This window comes from Rhinopithecus roxellana, chromosome 19 (genome assembly GCF_007565055.1).
Source record: "Rhinopithecus roxellana isolate Shanxi Qingling chromosome 19, ASM756505v1, whole genome shotgun sequence".
NCBI lineage: Eukaryota > Metazoa > Chordata > Mammalia > Primates > Cercopithecidae > Rhinopithecus > Rhinopithecus roxellana.
The window spans coordinates 53,881,760-53,909,726 of NC_044567.1; the positions used below are offsets into that span (position 1 = coordinate 53,881,760).

A 27,967-nucleotide genomic window follows, 5' to 3' on the forward strand; every position below is an offset into this window, starting at 1 on the left:
TCAAAGTGGCTAAAACCACAGAGCAATATATTATAGATTAAAAAAACCAAACAAACCACACATCTAATTAGAAACTTTAAAGACTATAAAAGGGAAAATTAGACTTGATAGGAATAATCAATCCTGAAACTGACTGAAATCACAGTGATATAAATTGTATGTTGTAAATTTTACAAATAACTAAAATTTGAGGGAAGAATAAAGTACTCTTGCCAAAATTTACATCTGGAAAAAGCTGACCTAGAAAAATTGGACTCAGAAATAAAACACAATGGAACATTCACAGCGGGAGAAGGAAGCTTGGTAAAACTTAGGTACAAAAGCTGATAAATCACATTTTTACTACAGAATTCAGAAGGAAGAGAGTTTATTCCAATACAAATAATTTCGGTAAAGTACAAAGATAGAAAAAAACATTGAAAAATTTAGAAACAGTATGTAGAAACAGTATGTGCTTTCCAGAACACTGAATGTGGAGTAAAATTGGCTTAGTGGGGTTCACTTTGGAAGAATGAAAACGTATAAATATATAATATTTATTTATTCATTCATTCATTCCAGATAATGTTAGTATTTTTGGGAAATACATTTGAAACTATGATTATGGACTCATTGGGGGTACAGATCATGGAATAAAAACGCTCTTTATTGGCTGCTGTGGACTAAGAGGATGGCGGGGAGGGCCCTTGCGGAGCTGGAGAGGGACGGGGCAGCGTCCGGTAGAAGGTCCTTTGAGGAGAAGAATCATGGGAGGCAAGGGATTTGGGTATTTAGGACGTGGCAGGATTTCTTGAAAGACTCTATTTGCAAACCAGAGCTGTGGGTCACATTTCTATGCGTGTCCACTGCCCTGTTACTGACTTTCACCACCTCTGCTGGCAACAGCTGGAGCCCAAAGACCTCCTCACACCTTGCTTGGAATAAGGTGGGCATATTCTTTCAAAATGAGAAGTGACAGCTGTGAAGAATAGGCCTCTTACAAATTTTTCACGTTGGGAAGAAACATGAGCTCCTCAGGGGGTGCGTGAGGTGTCTGAAGGAGGCTCTCTGCTCTATGAGGTCAGTGCAGAGCCGGGGGCATGCCGCAGTAGCAATGCTGTGTGGGTTACTGTCTGTCTGTGGACAAAGGGCCATTCAGTTTCTTAATATAGTCATATGTCATGTTTACCATTAAGCCCTCGTTTCTCTTTCATATTCTATCTACAAAACAGCACTTGAAACTCTCCTCTGGATTTTGCAACGAATGCTGAAGTTTATAGGCTGGACACTTAGTATATTACTATTAGCCCAAATATAAAAATGGAAAAAATAGCAAGCTTGCACAACTTGTTTCTACTGGCACTTACACATTACAGGCATACCTCAGAGATATTTCAGCCTTGGCTCCAGATCACCACAATAAAACAAATATTATAACAGATGAGCCACACACATTTTTTTGATTTTCCAGTACATGTAAAAGTTATGCTCACACTATACGTAGTATGTTAAATGTGTAATAGCATTATGTCTAAAACATGTACATTCCGTCATTAAAAATACTTTATTGCTAAAAAGGCTAACGATCTTTTGAGCTTTCAGCAATTCATGATCTTTTTGTTGGTGGAGGGCCTTGCCTTGATGACAGCTCCCTGATCAGGGCGGTGGGCACTGAGGGTTGGGATGGCTGTGACAATTTCTTAAAATAAAACAACAGTGGGGTTTGCTGCATTGACTGACTCTTCCTTTCATGAAAGATTTCCCTGTAGCATGAAATGCTGTTTAATAACATTTTACTCACAGTATAACTCATTTCTTTCTTTTTTCTTTTTCTTTTTTTTTTTAGATGGAAGCTCGCTCTGTCCACCAGGCTGGAGTGCAGTGACGCAGTCTTGGCTCACTGCAACCTCTGCCTCCTGGGTTCAAGTGATCCTCCTACCTCAGCCTCCCACGTAGCTGGAACTATAGGCATGCGCCACCACACCTGGCTAATATTTTTGTATTTTTAGTAGAGAGGGGGTTTCACCATGTTGGACAGATTGGTCTCAAACTCCTGACCTCAGGTGATCTGTCTGCCTTGGCCTCCCAAAGTGCTGGGATGACAGGCGTGAGCCACTTCGCCCGGCTGAACTCATTTCAAATTAGGAGGAGTCAGTCTTCTCAAACCCTGCTGTTGCTTTATCAACTACATTTATGTAATATTCTAAATCCTTTGTCATTTCAGCAGTGTTCACAGCATCTGCAACAAGAGTAGATTCCATCTCGAGAAACCATGTTTTTTCTCCTTTGTAAGAAGCAAATCCTCATCTATTCAAGTGCCGATCGTGAGATTGCAGCAATTCAGTTACATCTTCAGGCTCCACTTCTCATTCTCTTGCCGTCACATCTGCATGGCTTCCTTCACTGAAGTCTTGAACTCCTCAGAGTCATCCAAGAGGGTTGGAATTCACTTTTTCCAAACTCCTGTTAATGTTGATATTTTGATCTCCTCCCACGGATCCTGAATGTTCTTAATGGCATCTAGAATGCTGAATCCTTTCCAGAAGGTTTTCTGTTTACTTTGCCCGGCTCCCTCAGAGGGATCACTGTCTGTGGCAGCTGTAGCTTTATGAAATGTTTTTTTTTTCTTCCTCTCTTTTTCTTCTTTTTTCTCCCCTCCCCCAGCCTGAAATGGATTTCTTAAATAGTTAGATTTGAAAGTCACAATGACACCTTGATCCATGGGCTTTGGCCGATGTCGTGTTAGCAGGCATGAAAACAACGCTAATCTCTTTGCACATCTCCAGCAGAGCTCTTGGGTAACCTGGTATATTGTCAATCAGCAGTAATATTTTGAAAGGAATCTTTTTTTTTTTTTCTTTTTCCAAGCAGTAGGTCTCAACAATGGGCTTAAAATATACAGTAAACCATGCCACAAACAGATGTGCTGCCAGCGAGGCTTTGTTCTTCCATTTATAGAGCTCAGGCAGAGCAGTTTAGCATGAGTCTTCAGAGTCCTAGGATTTTTGGGCCGGGTGCGGTGGCTCATGCCTGTAATCCCAGCACTTTGGGAGGCCGAGGCAAGCGGATCACAAGGTCAGGAGATGGAGACCATCCTGGTTAACACGGTGAAACCCTGTCTCTACTAAAAGCATACAAAAAATTATCTGGGCATGGTGGTGGGCTCCTGTAGTCCCAGCTACTCGGGAGGCTGAGGCAGGAGAGTGGTGTGAACCCAGGAGGCAGAGCTCGCCGTGAGCCGAGATGGCGCCACTGCACTCCAGCCTGGGCAACAGAGCGAGACACTGTCTCAAAAAAACAAAACAAAAACAAAAACAAAACAGAGTTCTAGGATTTTTGAAACAGTTAATGAGCATTGGCTTTAACTGGAAGTCACCAGCTGTATTAGCTCTTAAGTCAGCCTGTCCTTTGAAGCTTTGAAGCCAGGCATTCATTTCTCTTTTCTAGCTAGGAAAGTCCTAGATAGCATCTTCTTCCAATAGAAGGCTGTTTGAACTACATTGAAGATCTGTTTAGTGTGGCCACCTTTGTCAATGATTTTAGCTACATCTTCTGGATAACTTGCTTCCACATCAGCAACTTGCTGGTCCACTTTCCACGTGTAGGTTTTGGAACTGGCTTCTTTCCTTAAACCTGGTGAACCAACCTCTGCCAGCTTCCTGCAGCTTCCTCACCTCTCTCAGCCTTCACAGAATTAAAGAGAGTTAGGGCCTTGCTCTGGGTCATGCTTTGGTTTAAAGTTGTGGCTGGTTTGATCTTCTATCCAGGCCGCCAAAACTGTTTCCACATCAGCAATCAGGTTGTTTTGCTTTCTTATCATTTGTGTGTGTGCAGTGGAGTAGAATTTTTAATTTTCTTCAAGATCTTTTTCTCTGAATTCACAACTTGGCTAACTGGCGCAAGAGGCCTAGCTTTCCGCCTGTCTTAGCTTTTGACATGCCTTCCTCACTAAGCTTAATTTCTACAAGTATGACCCTTTCTTTCACTGGAACACATAGAGGCTGTTGTAGAGTTATTGATTATTGTGTCTCAAGGAACAGGGAGGCCGGAGGACGGGGAGAGAGACAAGGAAGTGGCTGGTCAGTAGAGCAGTTAGAACATACACAACCTTCACTAAGTTCACAGTCTCACACGGGCACGATTCATGGTGCCTCCAAAACACTTAACAACAGTAACATCAAAGGCCACCGATTGCAGATCACCATAGCGGATGTAAGAAGTCATAAAAAAAGCTTGAAATATCATCAAGCTGTTATCAAGGAGACAAGGAGTGAGTACATGCTGTTGGAAACATGGCACTGTTAGACTTTCTAGACACAGGGTTGCCCAAAACCTTCCATTTGTAAAAAAAAAAGACAGTTATCTGTGAAGTGCAATAAAGCAAAGCACAATAAAATAACTTTATTTCAATTTTATATTCTGAATACAAAGGCTGTTGATTAAGAATGTTGAGCTACCCAAGTATAATGTATAATAAACTATACAGAAATAGGAAACACTTCTGTGAATAAGCTACATACATAAAATATGGTACCTTTAAGATATATTAGTTAATTTAAGAAATTTGCTTGGATGCCTACCGAATAAGGCACTGTGCTAGGAAATATTAATGCAGTGGAATAAGGCACAATCTGCTCTTGAGCTTACAAACTAGCAGAATTTGTAAGACACTGTGTAAGATGTGAGCTAGAAGTGATTTCTAATGTACAGAGCAGCGAATACCTTTTGCATTGAGCGTTAGTTTAGTTGTCTTTGCAAAAGCTTCTTTCTTTTCGTAATACGCGGCCTCGTTCACAAACACGGGGTACACGGTACAGTCTCCGCCCAATGGCATCGTCTTCCCATCGAGAGTTAAAAACGTGGGATCCCCAGGATGCAGTGGTTTCCAGTCTTGATCCTCTCAGGAAACAATCAAAATACACATGTTTTATTTGGTTTTTCTCCTCTAAAAATTTATGTCAGACTTTAGACAACTAACAAATTAATTATTCTGTTGTTTTAAAAGAGGTACTTGAGCGAGGCATCGAGATGCAGGCAAGTGATCTGACTGCGCTGAAATTGGGTCATGAATTTTGGCAGTAGTTTTAAGAGTTCCCCTTTGAATTTGTATAATTGACACATGTAATTAACATTTGCTTCAGCCAGGTGCAGTGGCTCTCGCCTGTAATCCCAGCACTTGGGGAGGCCGATGTGGGCGGATCGCTTGAGCCTAGGAGTTCAAGACCAGCCTGGGCAACATAGAGATCCTATCTCTAGAAAAAATACAAAAAAGTAACTGTGTGTGGTGATGCATGCCTGTAGTCCCAGATACTCAGGAGGCTGAGGTGGGAGGAATGCTCAAGCCCCCAGAGGTCGAGGCTGCAGTGAGCTGTGTTCACACCACTGCACTCCAGCCTGGGTGACAGAGCGAGACCCTGCGTCTAAAAAAAATAAAAAGTAGTTTGCTTCAATACCAGGTTTACCTTGAATGTAGCCAAAGAGATTTATAATATTAAAAGGCAAAACTAAATGCGTGTGTACCTAAGTGCATAGTCTGCCTGTTGCCAGCTCAAGTTAAATTCTGTTCAGCAAAATTTAGGAAATATCCATTAAGAGTCTTCTGTGTGCAAGATGTTCTACTGTTGGGAAATGTAAAAATGAGCCATGTCGTACCTGCATGCAAGGAGATTCTATTCTGATAGGGATTGGTGAGAGAAGGTGGTGCTGGGCTGGGGAGAGTCTGAGACAAGGTGGGTGTATTCCAAATGTGTCCTGTATTAGGGTCACGTCTGAGTTCCCTCAACGGTCCTGCACCAGGTATTTGGACCTCTGCGCCCTCAAGCACCGTGGCTGTCACACCACAGGAACCCCAGAACAGTTCTTCTCAAACTTTGAGGTGCTTGCAAATCATCTTGGGGATTGTGTTAAGATGAAGATTCTGATTCTATAGTTCGGGGGTGGGGGGCCTGGGATTCTGCATTTCCAACATTTCCCAGCAGCATCCGCATCACCCAGGAGCTTGTTAGAAAAGCAGGATTTCGTTAGGCGCAGCGGACCTGCCCAATCGAAATCTTCAGGTTAACAGGTCCCTGACATTCACGTGTACAACATTCACGTTGGAGAAGTGCCGCACCACAGGCAGTGTTCTCCGTCCTGGTGGCACGTTATCATCGCCTGGGGTGTTAAATACACATATACAGGGAGAGGCTGGCCCGTTTCAGATCAATCAAATCAGAATCTCTGAGGAGGGCCCAGGCAGCATTCTTTTTAAATATTCTTTTAAAATTTACATACAGTGAAATTCACTCATTCTTGTGTACAGATCTGTGAGTTTGGACATATGCAGAGCATGCAGTCATACAGCCTGCAACCATGCCATCAGGATACGGACTTCTTTCACCCACCTCCTCAAATCCCTCATGCTACCCATTCATAGTTCACTGTTTTCTGTGTTTATTGTATTTAGGCCCCAGATGATTTACAGGGTGGCTCGGCTGAGACCTGTTTCTCTGAACCGGTGGTTTTCAGGCAGAGAGACTTGCCCCAGAGTCACTAAAGGAACCTCTTCAGCACACGTCTGGCTAGCCCCACCTGCGGAGATCCTGATGTCGTGCAGTGCTACCCAGACCTGAGCCACATGAAAATCATCTGGTGAACTCAACTGATTCCCTGTCTACACCCTGATGAATTAGATCAGAGCCTCTGGGAATAGGACTCAGGAATCAGCATTTTTTTTTTTTTTTCAGACGTAGTCTCAACTCTGTCCAGGCTGGAGTGCAGTGGCACAATCTCGGCTCACTGCAACTTTCGCCTCTCGAGTTCAAGCAATTCTCCTGCCTCAGGCTCCCGAGTAGCTGGGACTACAGGCGCCCGCCACCACGCCCGGTTTATTTTTTATATTTTTAGTAGAGACGGGGTTTTACTGTGTTAGCCAGGATGGTCTCGATCTCCTAACCTCATGATCTGCCCACCTTGGCCTCCAAAAGCACTGGGATTACAGGCACGAGCCACTGCTCCTGGCCAGGAATCAGCATTTAAAAAAGCTCCCCAGGGAAAAAAAAAAAAAAAAGCTCCCCAGGTAATTGTCATGTGACTCGAGTTTGAGAAGTGCTACGTTAGTAGTTTGTGGTGGGTTCTAGGCATTGGGAGGGGGTCCCCTACGTGATTCCGATGAGCATCTCTTAGTAAGAACTATCACTCTTAGGACAAAATCTAGACTCATAACCGGGTCTCAGACTGTGTATTTTCTCCAGGCTCTGCCGTCCTCTGCTCACTCCTACTCTCCAGGGACATGGGTCTTCTTGCTGTTCCTGAAATGCTCCAAGTTTGTTCCAGCCTCAGGCCCTTTCACTAGCCTTCCACATGGCTGGCTTCTCATCTTCTAGGTTCCAACTTCAGTGCCACCATCTCTGAGATGGCACTTTGTGACCACTCCACTGGAACCCTTTGTTATACCCTCTGCTATATTATTCTTTTATATTATTTCTTTTATAGCACTTATTACGGTTTGAAATGATTTGGTTTACATACTGTTTACTTATTCATGGTCAGTTTTCCTCACCCATTGGGATGGAAGCTCCATGAGGAACCTTCCCTATCTTGAATCTCAGGGCGCAGAATGAGCTTAGTTGTCATTCAAAAATATTTCTTGGAAGAATTAACCAGTCAATCCCTCCTGTAGAGTACCCAGCCATTCCTTATTGTCTGTCAAATCAAAACCATTCTTCCTAACTTTCAAGACCTACCACTAGCCCAGTTTGCTACTGATCTCATTCATCTCACTTCTCCACCTGCCTGGGATTATTTTTGTACTCCTCAAGAGTATCCTAAAACCTGAAAAATCCTGTTTTAGCCTGCCATGACATCATCACCCTGGCCTCTGTTTCTTGTACTTGATATTTTTGTCACCAATAGTGCTTTCTTCCTTTCTCTCCCCCAGTCTTTACCTTTCCTTTAAAACATTGCCTAAGGCCGGGCGCAGTGGCTGACGCCTGTAATCCCAGGACTTTGGGAGGCCAAGGCGGGAGGATCACGAGGTCAGGAGTTCGAGACCATCCTGGCCAAAATGGTGAAACCCCTTCTCTACTAAAAATACAAAACTTAGCCAGGCATGGTGACATGAGCCTGTAATCCCAGCTACTCAGGAGGCTGAGGCAGGAGAATCACTTGAACCCAGGAGGCAGAGCTTGCAGTGAGCCGAGATGGCGCTACTGTACTCCAGCCTGGGTGACAGAGTGAGACTCCGTCTCAAAAAACAAAAGCAAACGCTGCCTAGGCTCCTTCTTCAGGTTTCTACCTGGGTCCCATTAAGCCACAAAGCAGGATTTGCTTCACTCGTCTGTATTACTGGGCAGAGGCCACTCCATTCAGTTGCAAGTCTGGATGACTATTGGAGTCACTAAACAGGGATAGGAACTGGATCAATAAGTGCTTTTCAACCCTGATTATCCAAGCCAGAAAGATCAGAGTATCTCAGAGTGGAGTCCTGCCATTGCTATTATTATGTTTTTTAAATGCTCTCTACGTAAAGGTTAGCCAGGGTTGAAAGCCCCAGACTGGATAATCCACCAGGTTCTCCTCCATCTCTGAGGTCTGAGAGTGTGCAGGGCACTCGCACTGGGGAATGGATACTTTGGCTTTGGAAATCTGTTCTTCTCTCCTTTTCCCTTTGCCGTTTCTGGATTTAAACCTCCTACGTTCTCTCAAGAGCCCTTTTTTTTTTTCCTTCTTCACTATGTCATTATTGATTAAACTAGGCAAGGAGTAGATTCTGGGGTTCTGAGGAGAGTCGGGGAATGGTGGCAGCAGAAAGAGGTTACAGTTGTTTTTCTCTAACTTATTCTGTCACAGGGAGGTAGCATGCAATGTGGCTAACTGCAAAGAGCACTAACTCGGGATCTGTCATTGATAGCTACATGGCTATGGGAAGGGTCTCACTTCCGGCTCTGTATTTCCTTATATTAAAATAGACATCATAATTCCTACCCGTTGAATGTGGGTAGGAATTTCACTTTCTCTAAGCAGCCTTGTCTGAGCAATCCTCTTCCACCTCATTATTCTGTCATTGCATCTGGCTATCTTCATTTCTAGACTGCAACTTAGACTTTCGTGTACCTACACTAGAAATTCCATTGCGAGTGTAGACCATACCTACACTGATGTGTCCACACAGCCAGCACAGGTTACACTTCATCAGTATTTATGGAGCGACTGTCCGAACATCTTCCCTGCCTACGCTCAGTGTCTTTTGAGAGCATCAAATGGGTGAATGTGCGCGAAGTGCTGTGTGAGCTGTAAACTTCCATTCAAAATTACAGCATTGTTACTCTCAACACTTTAAAGAAAGAACAAATGTTACCTGCAGATTGGGATGGATGACAGCAGCAATCTCTCCATTTGCATCCCTGGGATAATCAACTTTCTCTATAATTTTGTAGACCTCAATGGCACAGGGAGGAAATTCTTTTCCTATGACAAAAACAATATGTATCAATGGCAACTAAAAAAAATCTCTGGGCCGGCCGCGGTGGCTCATGCCTGTAATCCCAGCACTTTGGGGGACCAAGGCGGGTGGATCACCTGAAGTCAGGAGTTCGAGACCAGCCTGACCAACATGGTGAAACCTCGTTTTTACTAAAAATACCCGGGTTGGGATTATCCTAACTACTCGGGAGGCTGAGGCAGGAGAATGTCTTGAACCTGGGAGGTGGAGGTTGCAGTGAGCCATTGCACTCCAACCTGGGCAACAAGAGTGAAACTCTGTCTCAAAAAATTCTGGAGAAAGGGAAGTTGATAATGTAAGGAAGAAACAATAATAACAACGACAACAGTAACAAAATGAAGACAGTGACGGGGAGAACAGATAACGTTTAGTTAAGGATGTTCATAAATGGTACCAGGTCAAAAGATGTCCTTGAATGATTCCTGTCAGCACCCTGTCCACAAACACGCTGAGACAGAGGCAGAAAACAGAACTGAAAAAGCCAGTTGGGGAGAAAAAGAATCTGGGTCTGGTGGTCAGGAGACCTGGGCTCTAATCCCCTGGCTATGTGGCCTTGAACAAGATGCTTGACTTCTTGAGGCTCCCTTTCTTGACCTATCAAATGAAGGTCTTGGATTAGTTTATCTTGGAGGACCCTTCCAGCTGTGATGTTTTTTATGACTGCATATTTTCAGGAGGAGTTCCGGCAGCTTAGGTGCTTCAGCCTCGTGCTCTTTTTCTTTTCTTTTTTATCTTTTTTTTTTTTTTTGAGGTGGAATCTTGCTCTGTTGCCCAGGCTGGAGTACAGTGGTGTGATCTCGGCTCACTGCAACCTCTACCTCCCGGGTTCAAGCGATTCTCCTGCCTCAGCCTCCTGAGTAGCTGGGACTACAGGCGCCCGCCACCACACCTGGCTAATTTTTGTATTTTTAGCAGAGACGGGGTTTCACCGTGTTGGCCAGGATGGTCTCGATTTCTTGACCTTGTGATCTGCCCACCTCAGCCTCCCAAAGTGGTGGGATTACAGGCGTGAGCCACCGCGCCTGACCTCTTTTTCTTAACTAAGTACATTAAACACTTGGACAGCTCCTGTGTAATGAGATCTTGTGATGCAGGACACTAACTTCCAAAGATGCAGCAACATCAAACAACCCAATTCCTAGAAACCTGGAAAAGGAGTAGTTTACGTATATACCAGGCTGTCTCTGAGCAAACAGGATGAACTTTTGGTCCAATGTAGGGCCCATAGAGTGTTATGGTCACAACTCAAAGGAAAGCCTTCCTTTGCCTTTAGAGCAGAGTTAGAATGGAGATACCCAGTGATCACTTCTGTATCAGTTAGCTTCTGCTGCGTAACATACTACCCCAGAATTTAGTGGCTTCAAACAACTACCTCTTAATTTAGTCCATGATTCTGTGGGTTGGTTGGAAAGTTTCTTCCGTCTACACTGCCTTTGTGGATTTTTGATTATTTTGCTTCTGCCTTTGTGGTAAGCTGACAGCTCACCTGGAGGCTGGATCCTATGGGATGGCCTCACTCTTATGTCTGTCAGCTGGAGTTGCATGACTGTCTGTTAGGGTGCCTGAGTTTTCCACCTCAAAGGCTTTCACTATCCAGCAGGCCAGTGTGGGCTGTGGCACATAATGGTACATGTACAGGGTTTCCAAGAGCAGGAAGAAAGCAAGCTCCAACGTGCAAGTGCTTTTCAAGCCTCTTCTATGGCACAAAACAAGTCATGTGGGCAAGCCAGCTATTCCAGGAGTGGAAAAATAGACTCTTTCTCTGAACAGAAGGATATGAAACATCACACTGTCAGGATGTGGATGCAGGAAAGGGAAGAATTAAAATCTACCACACCTTCAGATGAAGATGGGAACTTACCAGATCTCATTTCTTTAATTCAGAAAGTTCGATAGGAAGAAAGTAAAAACTGAGAGAACACAAAGGAGTATGTTTTTGCTACTTACAGTTGGAAGGAGTCTTGAAAGCCTAACTTCCATCTATGCTTGAGTATTCTCCGTATCATTCTGGCCATCTTACAGACGCAGAAGTAAGATGACTTCTTACAGTCTCACAAAGTGTGGCCCGTTTCATTGCTGCTCAGCTTTGTTAGTAAGAAATTTCTGTTTCGCCGGGCGCAATGGCGCAGGCCTGTAACCCCAGTGCTTTGGGAAGCAGAGGCAGGCAGATTGCTTGAGCTCAGGAGTTTGAGACCAGCCTGGGCAACATGGCAAAACCCCATCTCTACAAAAACCACAAAAACTAGCTGGGTGTGGTGGCGCACGCCTGCAGTCCCAGCAACTCAGGAGGCTGGGTGGGAGGATTGCTTGAGCCCAGGGACTTGAGGCTCCAGTGAGCCATCATTGCACTACTGCACTCCAGTCTGGGCAACAGAGTGAGACCCTGTCTCAAAAAAAAAAAAAAAAAAAAAAAAAATTTCTGTCTCTAGGTAACTTTATCTCATTGATTCCCTTCTGCCCTCTGGGTCACAGAAAATATGTCGAATTTCTTTCCAATGCAGACTTCTTTCTTTTCTTTCCTTTTTTTTTTTTTTTTTTTTTTTTTGAGACAGTCTCACTTTGTCACCAAGGCTGGAGTGCAGTGATATGATCTCGGCTCACTGCACCCTCTGCCTCCTGGGTTCAAGCGATTCTCATGCCTCAGCCTTCGGAGTAGCCGGAATTATAGGTGCACGCCACCACATCCAGCTAATTTTTACATTTTTAGTAGAGACAAGGTTTCCCCATGTTGCCCAGACTGGTCTTGAATTCCTGACCTCAAGTGATCCACCCGCCTTGGCCTCCCAAAGTGCAGAGATTACAGGCGTGAGCCACTGTGCCTGGTCAGGAATTATTCTCAATATGGTTTTCAAGCTCTTCGACATTCTCAATGCTCTCCTTGGCTAAGTTCCTCTTTATAGATGTTTCTCCTGGATTATGGATTCAGAATTTATTTACGGTTCTCAAGTGTTGTTTATTCAAGGCAGAAAAAAAGACCTTCCTTATTCTGGGATTTTTTTTAAACATAAGAACAAAACTTTGTCCCTGATGTTGTTAACCTTAAACACTTGGTTTAAACAATTGTTAAAGATTGTCAGGACTTCTTGGGTCTGCCTTCTCAACCAGGATGTTTTCCTGCTATCTTCCTGCGACCTGTCACTTAGGTAAGCATGTCACATATGTCTTTATCCAAGTCACTGACTACAATTCTGAGTAGCACAGAGTCAAGAATGAAGCCCTTCTACACGCTTCTTGAGACTTTTCACATGGTGGCAATGATTCATTTGTCAGCATTCTTTGGATACGAGTGTGCAGTTGAAAATCCACCAAGCTGGATAGTCTAAATTAATCATGGTTGACAATTTCTGAGTTGCAGAATCCTTTGCTTACATGAAATGTTACACAGAAGAGCTCTAACACACAGAAGAGCTCTGGTTGAAGCAGAGATAAGGGGTAGGGTGTTCTAGGAACTGCTTTTCTCCACCCTTGTGATAGGGTTCTACGGACCATGATCTGAAAACCGTGTTTTCCACCCAGATTTGTGGCCTTCTATCTGAACGTATCACTTCTTAACATATTGTAGTCCTACACTTACTATTCAAAGGGTTTATTGTAAATACGCTGTGATCTTTTCAAAACCAGTTCCATTAGACAGTATAGAACCTGACCTCAGACAAAGAGGGTAAAAAGCAAACTTTCAGTTTTCATGATTTTGGACTCAAAGGATTCCCAAGCACAAAAGGAATGTCTGTGATCGCAGTAGGATGCACAATCTGAGGTTAAGGAATTTACTCCCCACAGACACTGGAGTGCACACCAGCTCTGTTACTATAATCGCCCATTCCTCAACAACAATTTCAGCTCAGTCTGTTGGAATAATTGTTTACATAGAATGCCTCTTTGATTTTAAGCACTTATTTTCCATTTTAAGTAAACTTATTTTTTATAATTAATAGACTTTTTAGTGCAGTTTTAGATTTATCAAATAAATGAGCAGATAGTACATAGAGCTCCATATACCCACCTCGTCCACCAGTCCCCATTTAATTAATTTTTAATTACAGAAATAATACATAAATACATTGTTCTTATTGAATATAACTAAGACAAAATTAGCCTGGGTTTTCCCTCCCCTCCCCGGTAACCACTGTTATCAGTTTGGTGTGTTTTCTTCTAGGACTTTTCCTGTGATATGTTAACATACATATGTATCCTAGAAGGTGATGATGATGATTATTTTAAAGCCAGTTGGTGTACTGAATGTCTTAGTCTGCAGTTTGCTTTCTGCTAATTACCAATGTGTTTAGAAGATTCTTCCATGTGCGTTTATTTAACTGTCCACCAATAGGTGGACATTCGTGCTGTTTCCATTCTTTTGCTGTTATCAATGATGCACGATAACAATCTTTGTAAACAACATGTTGCTTGTGCTTGTGTTTCTTTGAGATGTGGAATTGCTGGGTAATAAGACTGGTGTGTTTTAAGAAGTGGATGCTGTAAAATTATCCTCTAAAATGTCTTTACCAACTTATATGTTCACTTATATGTTCACCAGCAGGTAATGAGAGTATCCCCTTTTCCTACACATTTACCAATGCTTGATATTGGCAGACTTTAATATTTTCCCAACCTAATGGGGGAAATGATTTCTTATTTTAATTTGCATTTCTCTAATTTCGAGTGATGTTGAACATCTTTTCATATGTTTATCGGGCATTTGTATTTTCTCATCTTTCTTTTCTTTTTAAAATGGGAGATTAACAGGAAATAAGGATTTAAAGTGGAGTCTTTATTTGGCACCTGCTTTTCTTGAATGTGTCTATTCTGGCCATTGAGGAATAGCTGAAGTGAATACAAATTTTAAAAAGCAGTTCATATCATTAGCATGGCAAATTTGACCCAGGCTCCAACTGTTATTTAAATGTTTGGTGGTTAAGTTTGATGACGATACCTTCATTACTTACTTACCTTCATTGAAATGATGTATAAAATCGAGAGCATGTTTAATCATTTTTCTCATTTGATCCAAGATATCAGCTCTCAGAACCCCTTGAGGCTGAGGACCAACTTCTATACCTAGGTACAGAAGGAGAGATAGTCACATTTATATAAGTATTAAAATATATTATAAAACTAAGCATTTTAATGTATCAAAACTTAGAATTATGTTATTAAAATTATTAAAAAGGCAAACCATGTAGCATTATGGAAAATATTTGAGACATAATATTTGAGGCAAAACGTAAAGCTGAACATCTACATGTTCAAGTTAGATGCACAGTGAATAAAGACTGGGAAAGAACATGGAAAAAATCAGTGATGTTAGAAATAGGAAACTCTTTTGGTCTTTTTTCTTTAAATTTCCTTCAGTATTGCTAAAATATTTAAAAGTCATAACATAGTAAAAGAGGTGAACAAGTTTATGCTGACAAAGTAATAGGTGGACCTGAAGAGAAACTGTTAAGATCTAACATTTAGCTGTGACGGGAGGAAGGCCATCTATTTTTATAGATTTCACAGAAATCCAGACTAGATGAATCATGGATTTCAGTCAATATGACAATCTATGTGACCCTTGAGCAACTATTTTGCCCTTAACATAACAATCCATCCTAACACAATAGTGCAATGGTTTTAATTTTTCTTTTTGTTTTTTCGAGACTCTGTTACCCAGGCTGGAGTGCAGTGGTGTGATTTCTGCTCACCACAACCTCTGCCCCCCAGGTTCAAGCGATTCTCCTGCCTCAGCCTCCTGAGGAGCTGGGGTTACAGGCATGGGCCACCATTCCCGGCTTATTTTTGTATTTTTAGTAGAGACAAGGTTTCACCATGTTGGTCAGGCTGGTCTCAAACTCCTGACCACCCCTTCTCAGCTTCCCCAAGTGCTGGGATTATGGGCATGAGCCATTGTACTCGGCTTGGTTTTAATTTTTTTTTTTTTTTTTTTTTTGAGATGGAGTCTTGCTCTGTCGCCCAGGCTGGAGTGCAGTGGCCGGATCTCAGCTCACTGCAAGCTCTGCCTCCTGGGTTCACGCCATTCTCCTGCCTCAGCCTCGTGAGTAGCTGGGACTACAGACGCCCACCACCTCGCCTGGCTAGTTTTTTGTATTTTTTAGTAGAGACGGGGTTTCACCGTGTTAGCCAGGATGGTCTCGATCTCCTGACCTCGTGATCCGCCCGTCTCGGCCTCCCAAAGTGCTGGGATTACAGGCCTGAGCCACTGCGCCCGGCGGTTTTAATTTTATGCAGGAAAAACTTGTGTTCATTTCTTCTAACTCATATGAAATGATGCCTGTACTATTCGGTCTACTTTGTATGGCTGTTAAGCATTCCTCCTTCTACCTACAAAACACTCTTTAAACTACTTTTGTAGATCCTTCAAGTCTCCCACAAAGTCATCTCCCAGTCAGCACCTTCTCCATTTGTCAAATCATTTACCAACTGTACTACCCTCATTCTCTTCCACCCATTAACATACTGCTTTCTTTTACACTCATCTTGTTTTCACCCGCTTCTGTTATTTGCTGCTACACAAAATCTTATCATATTCTCTTGCATCATTTTTTATTTGTTGTGCTTAGGTTTCTTGCATATATGTATGAACATATATTTAAGTATACGGTGTCGTAAATGTGGCTAAGGTATGCATCTGGGAATAAATGACGTATACAAACGTGAAAAAGTGTGTTTGTAGATATGTCTGTAGGAATACTATAGAATACATTGTTGTTTGCCTACCCCAAATCCATTTCACCTTCCTCCTTTTTCTAATAGAATCCTGATTTTAGTTGGGCTTCCAGTCTTCCAGGTAGGTAAATTTTTCTCCAGTTCAAGAGTAAATGTTGAATAATTTAAGTCAATCATAGTAATCCCCTAGTCAATGATTTAAGAATAAAGGAATCTTTATTATGCACAAAAGTATCAATACTTGAAGTAAGGAATTGGAGTAAGCTAAATATCCAAATATAGGCTATTAGCTGAAACGAATCAAAGGCTTAGCAATAAGAGATACAGATCCTGTTTCTCTGTGACACCAAATAAAAGCTTAAGATTTCCAAACTTTCAAATATCAATCTTGGGCTATGATATTTGTAGGCAATGCTACTCTTAGCCAGAACAAACATCTGCTCGCATGTTTGGCCCTTACGGGTTAAGCCAACTCTTTAAAATATTTCAAGAGGAGGGAATCTTAAGCTCATTGTAAATAATTAGAAATGTGATATGTTCTCCTTCCAACTTTGCTGTTTTATTGGGAATATTTTTATGTCATGCACTCATTGGAAAAAAGCATGTTTAACATTAGAAAGACAATCTTTCTGAGTCAACATTTTATAATACACTAAGAATATTACTGCGTACAAATTTTGCTTTAACTTCTAGTAGGCACCTACAAGGACCACCTTTGTACTCTGTTCCCAAGGCAGAAGACATATGACAGGATCATTCTAGGTAAACCTTATTCTGGAAAGAAGCAGTTTGCTGCAGCCACTCTTATGATCATCCACACACACACACACACACACACACACACACAAATACGAGAGAGTGACTGGACACAGCTTTCTTCTAACTTTCTCAGATTAACCGTGGTCTCATTTGAGACTTAGAAAAGTTATTTGTATAATTATTGTTCATTCAGTTCCACCCCGACTGCCGTAGCCACGTCTTACAATCTAAATATGCTGCTCTGATAGGAGATCTTGTATCGAAAAGGTAATTTTTGGTTCGGACTGTAGGACCGCCAAAGATGGCCGTATAAAGTTCCCTTTATGATGCACAAAGTATCAATACTTGAACATCTAAACTAAGTTTAGATTTTTATCTATTATATTGTTTGCCAACCTGCTTTTAAATTAAATTACTCTTGGCTAAACCATCTGAGATTTAACAAAAAATATTTTCAGTTGTAATTTTAATTGTAGCGTAGTCTGCCGATAATTATGCTAATGGGACGCTCAGGAAAGAGAATGGAATAGAGAAGAAAGAGAGTGTTTGAGAGGGTGTATGAGAGGGTGTATGAGAGTGAGGGGCTGCATGCTGGAAGTTGCCAGAAGGTAAAGATGAAGTCACAGCCTAGTAACTGGCAGGATAAACAAGTGAATAGATGACAAACAGCTAGTGAAACGTCTATTGCAAAGCAGGTGGTAAGAGGGATGTGGAGAGAGGATTCTTCATGGATCTTCTGCATTTCTCCAAGTCTCGTGAGCAAGACATGGACTATTTTTGTTCCAGATGATCTTTTGAAGGATGTCTGTATAGTGAACAGCCTTGGAAGTTAGGGATGGGGTCTTCCTTGGGGCAAAGGACACTCGTGCCTACTGCCCATTATAAAAATGAAGGTTCGCAGCTGGACGTAGTGGCTCACGCCTGTAATCCCAGCACTTTGGGGGGCCGAGGCGGGTAGATCACTTGAGGTCAGAAGTTCGAGACCAGCCTGGCCAACATGTTGAAACCCTGTCTCTACTAAAAATGCAAAAAATTTGCTGGGTTTGGTGGTGGGCACCTGTAATCCCAGCTACTCAGGAGGCTGAGTCAGAAGAATCGCTTAAACCCAGGAGGCAGAGGTTGCAGTGAGCCGAGATCACGCCACTGCACTCCAGCCTGGGCAACAAGAGCGAAACACTGTCTAAAAAAAAAAAAAAAAATAAATAAATAAAAATGAAGGTTCCCTCAGCTCAGGGTTTCTCTCCTAGAATGCAACCACTGGCATGGATAGCTGCTATCTGGCTCTCTACATGTCACCCTGTGGGAACTGGAGCTTGGGGAATGGTGCAGAAATGCTGACACTCTGCTCTTACTACTGTCAATAATCTATTCTGTCTCTGTTTTAGGAGTCTTTTGTCTTCTGCTGGCATCCACTCAGAGGTGCTAGGCTAATGGTTAGCTTGTAAGTCAGGTAAAATTTCTCAGATCTTTGACAGGTCTTGATAAGGAGAGGGTCAGAAAACAACCTGGAGTAGGTCACTGGTAGCACAAGTGCTTTGGAGAAACAGATACCTTGCCTTTCTGATCCAGTCAAATCTGACCACTCCGGACAAGCTCATGAATGTATGTATTACCAGTGTTGGATGGCTAGTATTTTTTTGTTTTTGTTTTTTTTGAGATGGAGTTTCACTTTTGTTGCCCCGGCTGGAGTGCAACGGCACGATCTCGGCTCACTGCAGCCTCCACCTCCGGGGTTCGAGCCATTCTCTGGTTGGCTAGTATTTTATACATGGTTACAGTCATAGAACCTGTGTGGGAAGGAATGGATAAGTTTGTATGAGTCTGTGTGGGATATGTGTGATTAAAACTGTGAATGAGGTACAGGCGTGATGGCTCATGCTTGTAATCCCAGCACTTTGGGAGGCCGAGGTGGGAGGATCACTTGAGTCAGGAGTTTGAGACCAGCCTGGGCATCATACCGAGATCCTATCTCTACAAAAAACAAAAAATTAGCTGAATGTGGTGGCACGTGCCTGTAGTTTGAGCTACTCGGGAGGCTGAGATGGGAGGACTGCCTGAGCCCAGGAGGTCAAGGCTGCAATGAACTGTGATCGTGCCACTGCACTCAGCCTGGGCAACGGAGTGAGAAGCTTTCCCAGAAAAAACAACAACAACAACAACTGTGAATGATCGTGTGTGTGTGTGTGTGTGTGTGTGTGTGTAACTGTGTACTTACTGGTAATTTGAGCTAATATTTAATAAACATATATTATTAGCCCACAGAAGCGGGTAGGGAACAGAGAGTGCTAAGACAAATGGAGAACACAGTGTATCAAGCATGGCATGTCATCAATTAGGGGTTTGGGGCCTTTGTATATGATATTCTGTTTTCCTTAAAGTGTTGTCTGAGGACCAGGACTGGTCCACCAGTTGTCAGCTACTAGTCCCAGGCAAGATAAGTACAGATGTTAAAGTAAGTGTTTAGAAACTTTTATAGCAATTTGACATTGCTGCAACATTCAAGTATGTGATCGTTTTTCTAGAAATTCATTTTTAAATTATATTTTACAAAAGTATTGCTCTATAGCAGATTGGAAATAAACAATGGCCTTTCATCACAGATAATTTCAAGACACTTGTCTAGAATCCTGTTGCCTGCTCTCAATTTTTTTTCCTTTCCTCCCCCAAACACAGACACACACACAACCTCAAAATGGATCCCACTTCTTCGGGCCTTCTGTGATCCATCAAGACTGGGTCAGGTCTTTCCTGCTCTTCCAGTCTTCTGTAATTGCCCCTGTTTAGCATTTATCACTCTGTGCAGTGATTATTTACCTGTCTGTCTTCTCATCAGATACGAAGCTCTTTGAGGGGAGACTGTGTGTCTTGCTCATTGTTCTGTTCCCCGCACCTAGCACAGGGTTGGTCTCTGGTAGGCACACTATAAATATTAGTCAAATGTACACATTTCTGGAGTAATGAATGCTGTAGAGTGGGGTCAGGGAAAGGTCTATAGGAGGTGACAGGTGAACTGAATCTGGAGAATGAGAAGAATTGTGCCAGACTAAATAGAAGGACCAAGCATTACAGCAAAGGGAACATGAACAAAAGCAGAAAGCTGCTCAGTGAAACTGGGGAAATTCGGTACAGTTAGAGCCTGCCTGGAGCTAAACTCTTGTTACTTGACAATTATAAGCCTAAGGATATGGAAGGTAGCTGTAAATGTTTGTTTAAAAATAATTTTCTCGGCCGGGCACAGTGGCTCACACCTGTAATCCCAGCACTTTGGGAGGCTGAGGCGGGTGGATCACCTGAGGTCAGGAGTTTGAGGCCAGCCCCGGCCAACATGGTGAAACCCCATCTCTACTAAAAATACAAAAATGAGCCTGGTGTGGTGGCGGGCACCTGTAATCCCAGCTACTAGGGAGCTTGAGGCAGGAGAATCACTTGAACCGGGGAGGTGGAGGTTGCAGTGAGCTGAGATCGCGCCATTGGACTCCAGCCTGGGTGACAGAGCAAGACTCTGTCTCAAAAAAAAAAAAAAAAAAAAAAAAAATTTCTCTGAGTTTCAGCTAGGACATATTTTATTGAGTTATGACAATGGGAACTATGACTTACCCACAGGATACTTGGCTATAGAACGGGTGGTCGCATATTTGAGGGAAGGATGCTCAATAAGGTAAACATAGCAGGGGAGTGGAGCCAAAGAAGTCTGAAAAAAATCGAAAACGTCTTTCTTATTATGTAAAAACCGTATTGCTTTGTTCTCTTTGCTTCAACGGGGTCACTAATACCTTCAGTACGTGTTACCTCATCAACTAAGACTGGTAAAACAGCTTTGTGAAACCCTTTAAAACCCAGCGTTGTTATAGCTTTGAAAACATACAAATAAATTATACAATATAAAATTCATATAAAATTGAATTATCCAACGTCTTTCCAGGTAAAAGGTACATTAAATAGTTCTCCAGAACCATGATCAAAACGCATGAAATAAATGTTCTTTCTGAATGGATGTGGGGATTTTTGTTTCATCACGGGTTACACTAACTATTTAGCTTGGTATTTGTTTCTTAAAACAATCGTGTTTCGGCCGGGCGCGGTGGCTCAAGCCTGTAATCCCAGCACTTTGGGAGGCCGAGACGGGCGGATCACCAGGTCAGGAGATCGAGACCATCCTGGCTAACACGGTGAAACCCCGTCTCTACTAAAAAAATACAAAAAACTAGCCGGGCGAGGTGGCGGGCGCCTGTAGTCCCAGCTACTCGGGAGGCTGAGGCAGGAGAATGGCGTGAACCCGGGACGCGGAGCTTGCAGTGAGCTGAGATCCGGCCACTGCACTCCAGCCCGGGCGACAGAGCGAGACTCCGTCTCAAAAAAAAAAAAAAAAAAAAAACAACAACACAAAAAACAATCCTGTTTCTCTTCCTGTGGTCTGGCTCTCTGCAGATGTTGGGTGATTCCTGTCCTCCTGCTCATCTGCATGAAAATGGAAGACAGGCCTCTTTGTTTGGATACGAAAGTGTCAGCGATACTGCTTCCATGTCTGACAACCAAAGCATTCAGCTCTCTCTTCAACAGGCAACGAAGAATAGCTGCATTATGATCTACCAGGACCACTACCCAGTTATTGTCCAAAACTTAAGGGAAACAAAACTAACAATCTTTACTATAGGCTAGGTATCAGGCTAAATGCTTTAAATACTTTGTCATTTAAGGCTTTGAGTACCCTTATGGGTAAGTGTTGTCATGACACAATTTTATAAAATGAAGGCGGCAAGGTTTTGGGAATGGTGCGTTTTGTCTAAGTAAGGGAGGAGACCACCTCCCATATCATCTTATGCCCAATTTCTGCCTCCAAAGAAAGAAGAAGTAAAAACTAAAAGGCAGAAATGAAATCCACAGGCAGACAGCCCGGTGCCGCGCCCTGGGCCTGGTAGTTAAAGATCGATCCCTGACCTAATTGGTTCTGTTATCTATAGATTACAGACATTGTATAGAAATGCACTATGAAAATCCCTATCTTGTTCTGTTTCGATCTAATTATTGGTGCATGCAGCCCCCAGTCACGTACCCCCTGCTTGCTCAATCATGACCCTCTCACACGCACCCCCTTAGAGTTGTGAGCCCTTAAATTGCTCACTTGGGGAGCTCGGCTCTTGAGACAGAAGTCTTGCTGATGCCTCCAGCCGAATAAACCCCTTCCTTCTGTAACTCGGTGTCTGAGGAGTTTTGTCTGCCACTGGTCCTGCTACATAAGGTTAGTGAAGGAGAAAGTGAGGATCTGAGCACAGGCCACACTCTTTCCTCTCGATCATCCTCACTCTCAGGAAGGAAGGCTAGTACACAGAAATAAGCATACAGTTCCTTATGTGTGTTTCTGGTTGGTTGCTATTTTCTAGCACATTTTCTCTGAGATTTCTGAGCCTTAAAATGATTGACTATATGAAGCACTGAAAGATTAGATGTGTTCTGGGGTGTCTAAATCAAATGGGGACGAGGGCAGGACTGATGGGAGGCAATCTTTTTATCACTGGGCTTTAATCGACATTGAAGGGCTATTTCTTACGTTTCCTAAAACCTTGTAATTGAGATGCCATACCATTTAAAGTTTTAATGTTAATTTTACTTGGTTTTGACAAATTGACCATACCATTTACATTTTTAATATGAATTTTACTTGGTTTTAACTAATAGCCCAAGATCTGATGGCTGTCTGGATAAAATGTGTCATTTTATAGACCCAAGAATCCACAAGTGTTTTAGTACTTTGTTAATTGTGTTTATTATTTTATTTATTTCCTCTCTTTTTCTCCTTCCTCTCGCCACTGCCTCTGTGTCCTGGCAGCACCCTTTCCCCCAACCACAAGCCTGGCTGTGGAAGAAATCCCATTTCTCTTGCACCTTCCCTTGTATCTGTTTTCTGATAGTTTCACATCCATAGTTGACTTAAAAGTACGAGTCCTTGGCTAACTTGGAAATGAATAACATTAACCTTACCTTAATATAATGAAACATCTGAATTAAAAAGTTATTCCTGGAATCTTCAAGAATAAGCGTGCACCCCATGTTAGAAGTGGTGTTGTGAAGGTCAAAAATAATGTCATAGGAATCTTCACCACCTTTGGGACCAAATAAATGATATATTTCTTGAGCCCTTCTCACTTCGTATGGCAAATCTTCTGACATTTTTTTGCTGTTATAAGCAGAAAGGAAAAGATTACCAACATCTGTGCCTGAGATAATATAAACATATAATAAGAACACAGTGTAAAAAGAACCCGTTGCCAAATCTTTAATATGAAAAATCTGTGTGGGAAGTAAAAACTCACCAGAAATGTTTATATATGAAAAATTACATTCTTTTTCTTCATTCGATTCCATGTAACTAATGTTGCATTGGCATGCTTGCAAAGTAATATGTTCATTTATGTGGTTGGTCATGAATAGGACATATCAAACAATTTATCATTTGATTTCAATCTTGAACACGACATATCCATTAATTTAATGAACAGTTTCTTAGTAGTTATGGTACACTGGGTTATTTATTATGGGACTAGACCATCAAATGCATCTTTTTTCACCCCACTTTAGCTAATTCTAGTGCACAAATGCAGTCACTTAGGGGCTCACATAATCTAAGTAGAGATCCTTTCAACTTTTTGAGACAGAATCTTGCTCTGTTGCCCAGGCTGGAGTGCAGTGCCCAATCATGGCTCACTGTACCCTCAAACTCCTGGGCTCAAGCAGTCCTTCCATCTCAGCCTCCCGAGTAGCTGAAACTACAGGTGTGCGCCACCATGCCCCGCTAATCTTATCTTTTGTGGAGATGGAGTCTTGCTATGTCGCCCAGGCTGGTCTTGAACTAAAACAGCCTTTGCAGTTATACTTTTTTTTTATAACTGAGACAGTTATTACAGTGAAAGAGATCTAATCTGACTCTATCTTGCTTCTCATCTCCAAGCTATCCTTGTTCATGCCTGGGTGTAAACTGAACTACCTTTGGGAGGAACTTATAGTTGAACTTTGAAACAAAGACGATGACAGCCTTTTCCCAAAACAAACCCCCTTCCTTCCTGGGGACTAGACTGCCTTTGCAGGACTAACAGATTAGCCATAAGATCAGAAACTATGGCTTAGGAGTCATGCAGCTGGAGGCCGCAAGATTCTGAACCTTCTGAAATTGCTCCTGGGGATAACACCACTATTGTAAAACCTAAGATCAGGGCTTGAGATATTTTGTAAACCCTGAATTGATAGATCAGCTAGCACCACCCAGATGGATAAACGGGCTTATCTGGTTTTGTGATCCCCACCCAGGAACTGATTCAGCGTAAGAGGAGAGCTCCACCTCCCTATGATTTTACTCTAATCTGAGCAATCAGCACTCCCGACTCACTGGCCCCTACCCACTAAATTATCCCTAAAAATTCCAATCTCTGAATTTTCAGGGAGACTGATTTGAGTAATAATAAAACTTTGGCCTTCTGTACAGCCGGCTCTGCGTGAATTAAACTCTTTATTGCAATTCCCTTGTCTTGATAGATCAGCTCTGTCTGGTCAGCGGACAAGGAGAACTTGCTGGGTGGTTACAGAAGTGTTGGCCTCAGGCAATCCCCCTGCCTTGGCCTCTCAAAGTGCTGGAATTACAAGCCTGAGCAGCCACACCTGGCCTAATTAGAGATTCTTAATTGAGGTCCAGGAACCACTAGAAGTCCAGGAACAGAATTTTCAGAGTCTGTAACCTCTCCACAAAGGCCACAAGTTTGCAGGTACAGATATATGTATTTTTTCTGGCACAAGGGCCAATAGTTTTTCTTCCATTCTCAAATGGGCCTCTATCCTCTCCCCCACTTCCCACAATGGTTAGGATACATTTTTTTCCTAGATATAATGTTTTAAATTGACTTTTCCTCATTAAACCATTCGACCACATTTTCTTAAAATTGCATCTATTTGTATTCCTTGGTTATTTTTGCTCGTATCTTCAAGGGACCTACTATGTACAATGGAGCAATTCCTGCCCGGAATGCGATCAGGAAGGTGGAGTAGTTATTTTCTGACTTTGAAGCAAAAACCATGAGGACAAAGCTGGCACGTTGAGACAGTGCAGTGGGAAGGTAGAGGGAGCCTTTGGCATTGATGATATCATGTGACTGCTGCGCGAACCCTGGACTGCCTAGCTCTGGATTTATTATTTGTGAACAAGAACGCTTATTTGTTTAAACCACTATTCTCAGGTTCTTATTATATGCAAACCAAGCCTAATGGATTTTTATACATTTTAAAAGTTAATTCATGAAATAACCCCCTGAGGTTGCCCCCAACGATTTTGGTTCTGTATCACTCTTTCCCTTTTGAGTACCTGGTGCTAGTATCTACCCAGTTGCTCAGAGTCAAGTCTGGGAAGCTTTGAAAAATGATGGACACTTCTCATGCCTGCAGTTGAGCTCCCATTGGAAGAGTCCCAAAGGATGAAGAACAGGGAAGAGTGAGATTCTGAAGGGCATTAGCCATACTAAGTTGATTAAATCTATTCTGGATAAACTTTTAAATAATCCTCAGCAGGGAGAGACATGATCAGATTTGCATATTAGGATGATTCCTAGAGGTATCAGATGGAAAATAGATGGCAGGAAGACTGCAGCAAGTCTGGATGCAGAGAGACCCTTTAGGAGGCTCTTCTGACTATCTACAGAGGAAATCAACTAAGGTAGTGAAACTGGAGAGGAAGGCTGGATTTGTGAAGTACTTGAAAGGAATAATTGGGAGGACTTAGTGACCCGCTAGACGTGGGAGATGAAGCACTGGGAAGGTTCTAGGGTGATTTTCGTAGGGGACTTGGTGGAGAATGATGCTACCACTGAGATGAGGAATACAGGAAAATGAATAAATTTGGGAGAGGTAGATGGAAGAAGTTAATGAGTTTATCTATTTTATAATTTTTTAACCACCCTGGGGACAGTCTAGTCTCTGAACAGTGTTAACAGTAAGGAGTAGAAAGTGAATTTAACTGAGAAGACTGTGCTCACTGAAATGCATACTACTGGGTGCTCATAAACTCACCCCAGTCCATTCCACAGCTATTTGGGAAGTTAATATGGCCACTAAAAGTTATTCTTCAACAAATTCTTACTTGTAATATAAAAGTTAGTTAACAGCTATCTTAGGTCAATAGAGAAGCATGAATTGTATTGACATAACCTCAGTCATGAAGATAAAGCATTTCTCCAATTAAAATTTATGCTAGCAAAAATATGATTTGATACAAACAGGATGACTGCTGTATAAGTGCCCTGAAAAACATCTATTCCATAAAGTGAGGCATGTTTCTCCTAAGAGTAGTGTCCATCTTTTGATCTGTGGTGAGACTAAACCTAAGGAATGATCTAACTCAAATTAGAGTTGATCAGAAAACAAGCACATAGAACAGAGTGGCTAGTTGTGCCTGTGCGTATCTTATATCTTAGCTAGTAGTCTACCAACTCCTTGAGGGGTAGAAACCATGTTGTACAGATCTGTGCACTCCCCCAGTACCTGGCACAGTGTCCTGAGAAAAACAGATGTTTCATGATATTTTTTAGTAAAAGAAAGAAAGCGGCCGGGCGCAGTAGCTCACGCCTATAATCCCAGCACTTTGGGAGGCTGAGGCAGGCACATCACCTGAGGCCAGGAGTTTGAGACCAGCCTGGCCAACATGGCGAAACCCTGTCTCTACTAAAAATACAAAAAATCACCCGGACATGGTGGCAGGTGCCTGCAATCCCAGCTACTCGGGAGGCTGAGGCAGGAGAATCACTTGAACCCAGAGGTGGAGGCTGCAGTGAGCCGAGAATGCGCCATTGTACTCCAGCCTGGGTGACAAGAGGGAAACTCCATCTCAAAAAGAGAAAAAAAGAAAGAAGTGGTAAAAAGCAAATATGTGGAGGCATATTAATTATATCTACAGTGGTAGCTATGATGATGTAAACAAAGGCAAAAACAATTAATAAGGACCTGACCTAGCATGTTATGACTGCATACGTTGTGTGCAACATATTGTAAATCAGCAAAATTTAAACACTGAAAATTCGGGTGAAGTGTCTTGAGTTCTTATCTCTGGCATCCCATCTATGACAATCCATCGCAGAAGTTAAGTATGTCTGCTGGTTCGGATCACAGGGTAGTCTGATGTCTTCCAGCAAAAGATATTTAATCACTCTTCCTTTCAACAAATATTACTAGAAACATTACATGTTTTGAACTAGAACTTTATGTATTACACTAAACATAGTTGCTTGAAAACATAGTAGTGAATTTCCTAAAAAGCTAACAATTATGTATGCAAGCATAGCGGCCAAACGCTAACTCAGTGCAAAGGATTATTAAATCTGTTTCGTTCAGGGTATGATTTAAAAACAAAACCCTTTTCTATGTATTGTCTCAGTCTGTATATATTTGAAAAGAAAACTTAATAATCCGATGCTTAAGAAAGTTTATAAAAGAGCAAGTGAATGCCTAGTTCAGATAATTGTGTAATTCACAATGCAGTATAATTAAAAGTGAAAGTGATCTTATTCAACATAGCGATTGCACGTATGGACATGAATTATCATCTGCATATACATATATGTGTTCTCTTTCACACACCTACCACTTTTCACACAACAGACATACATGTACAATACGAAACAGAGTCTTACCCAAGATTTTCAAGGTCAAAAATGCGATTCAGGTCACAGTCAATATATCTGGTACACTTCTTTACTGCGCTGGGGTTAGTAATAAATGGTTTTACCTCCAGCCCTGTTCTCTGAATCTCAGCGCCATTCTCTAGCCAGTGCTTCACCAGAAATACTCCAGTTAGCTCATTCCCATGGGTTCCTCCAAAGATAGCAACCTTTTTTATAGGAGCTTCAGCAAGGTGACAAGAAGTCATTTCACCAAGTAGTTTTTTATCTGATTTCTGCAATTCAGAAGAGAAATCAAAGGAAATGTGATTTTCTTAAGAAAGGTTTAGAAATTTACATCAAAATGAGACTTTACCCAAAGGGCAAAGTACAGAATTCCCTTGAGTGGAGTATATTTTAATTTTCTGTTACAAGTTCTGAGCCCCGTTTA

At 42.2% G+C, this 27,967-nt stretch overlaps 2 protein-coding genes across 3 annotated transcripts in view; one reads left to right on the plus strand and one right to left on the minus strand.

Moving 5' to 3' along the window:
- Positions 1–27,967, plus strand: part of SPATA22 (spermatogenesis associated 22) — a 69,519-nt gene that overhangs the window by 10,577 nt on the left and 30,975 nt on the right. The gene's annotated exons all lie outside the window — the stretch shown is intronic.
- ASPA (aspartoacylase) lies at positions 1,229–27,967 on the minus strand. The gene is made up of 6 exons (XM_010382218.2): positions 27,550–27,967; positions 22,865–23,060; positions 20,483–20,576; positions 14,408–14,515; positions 9,317–9,426; positions 1,229–4,876 (listed from the first exon to the last, which is right to left on the minus strand). The coding sequence occupies exons 1-6, from the start codon at positions 27,783–27,785 to the stop codon at positions 4,679–4,681; spliced, it is 942 nt and encodes a 313-aa protein (XP_010380520.2). The 5' UTR covers positions 27,786–27,967; the 3' UTR covers positions 1,229–4,678.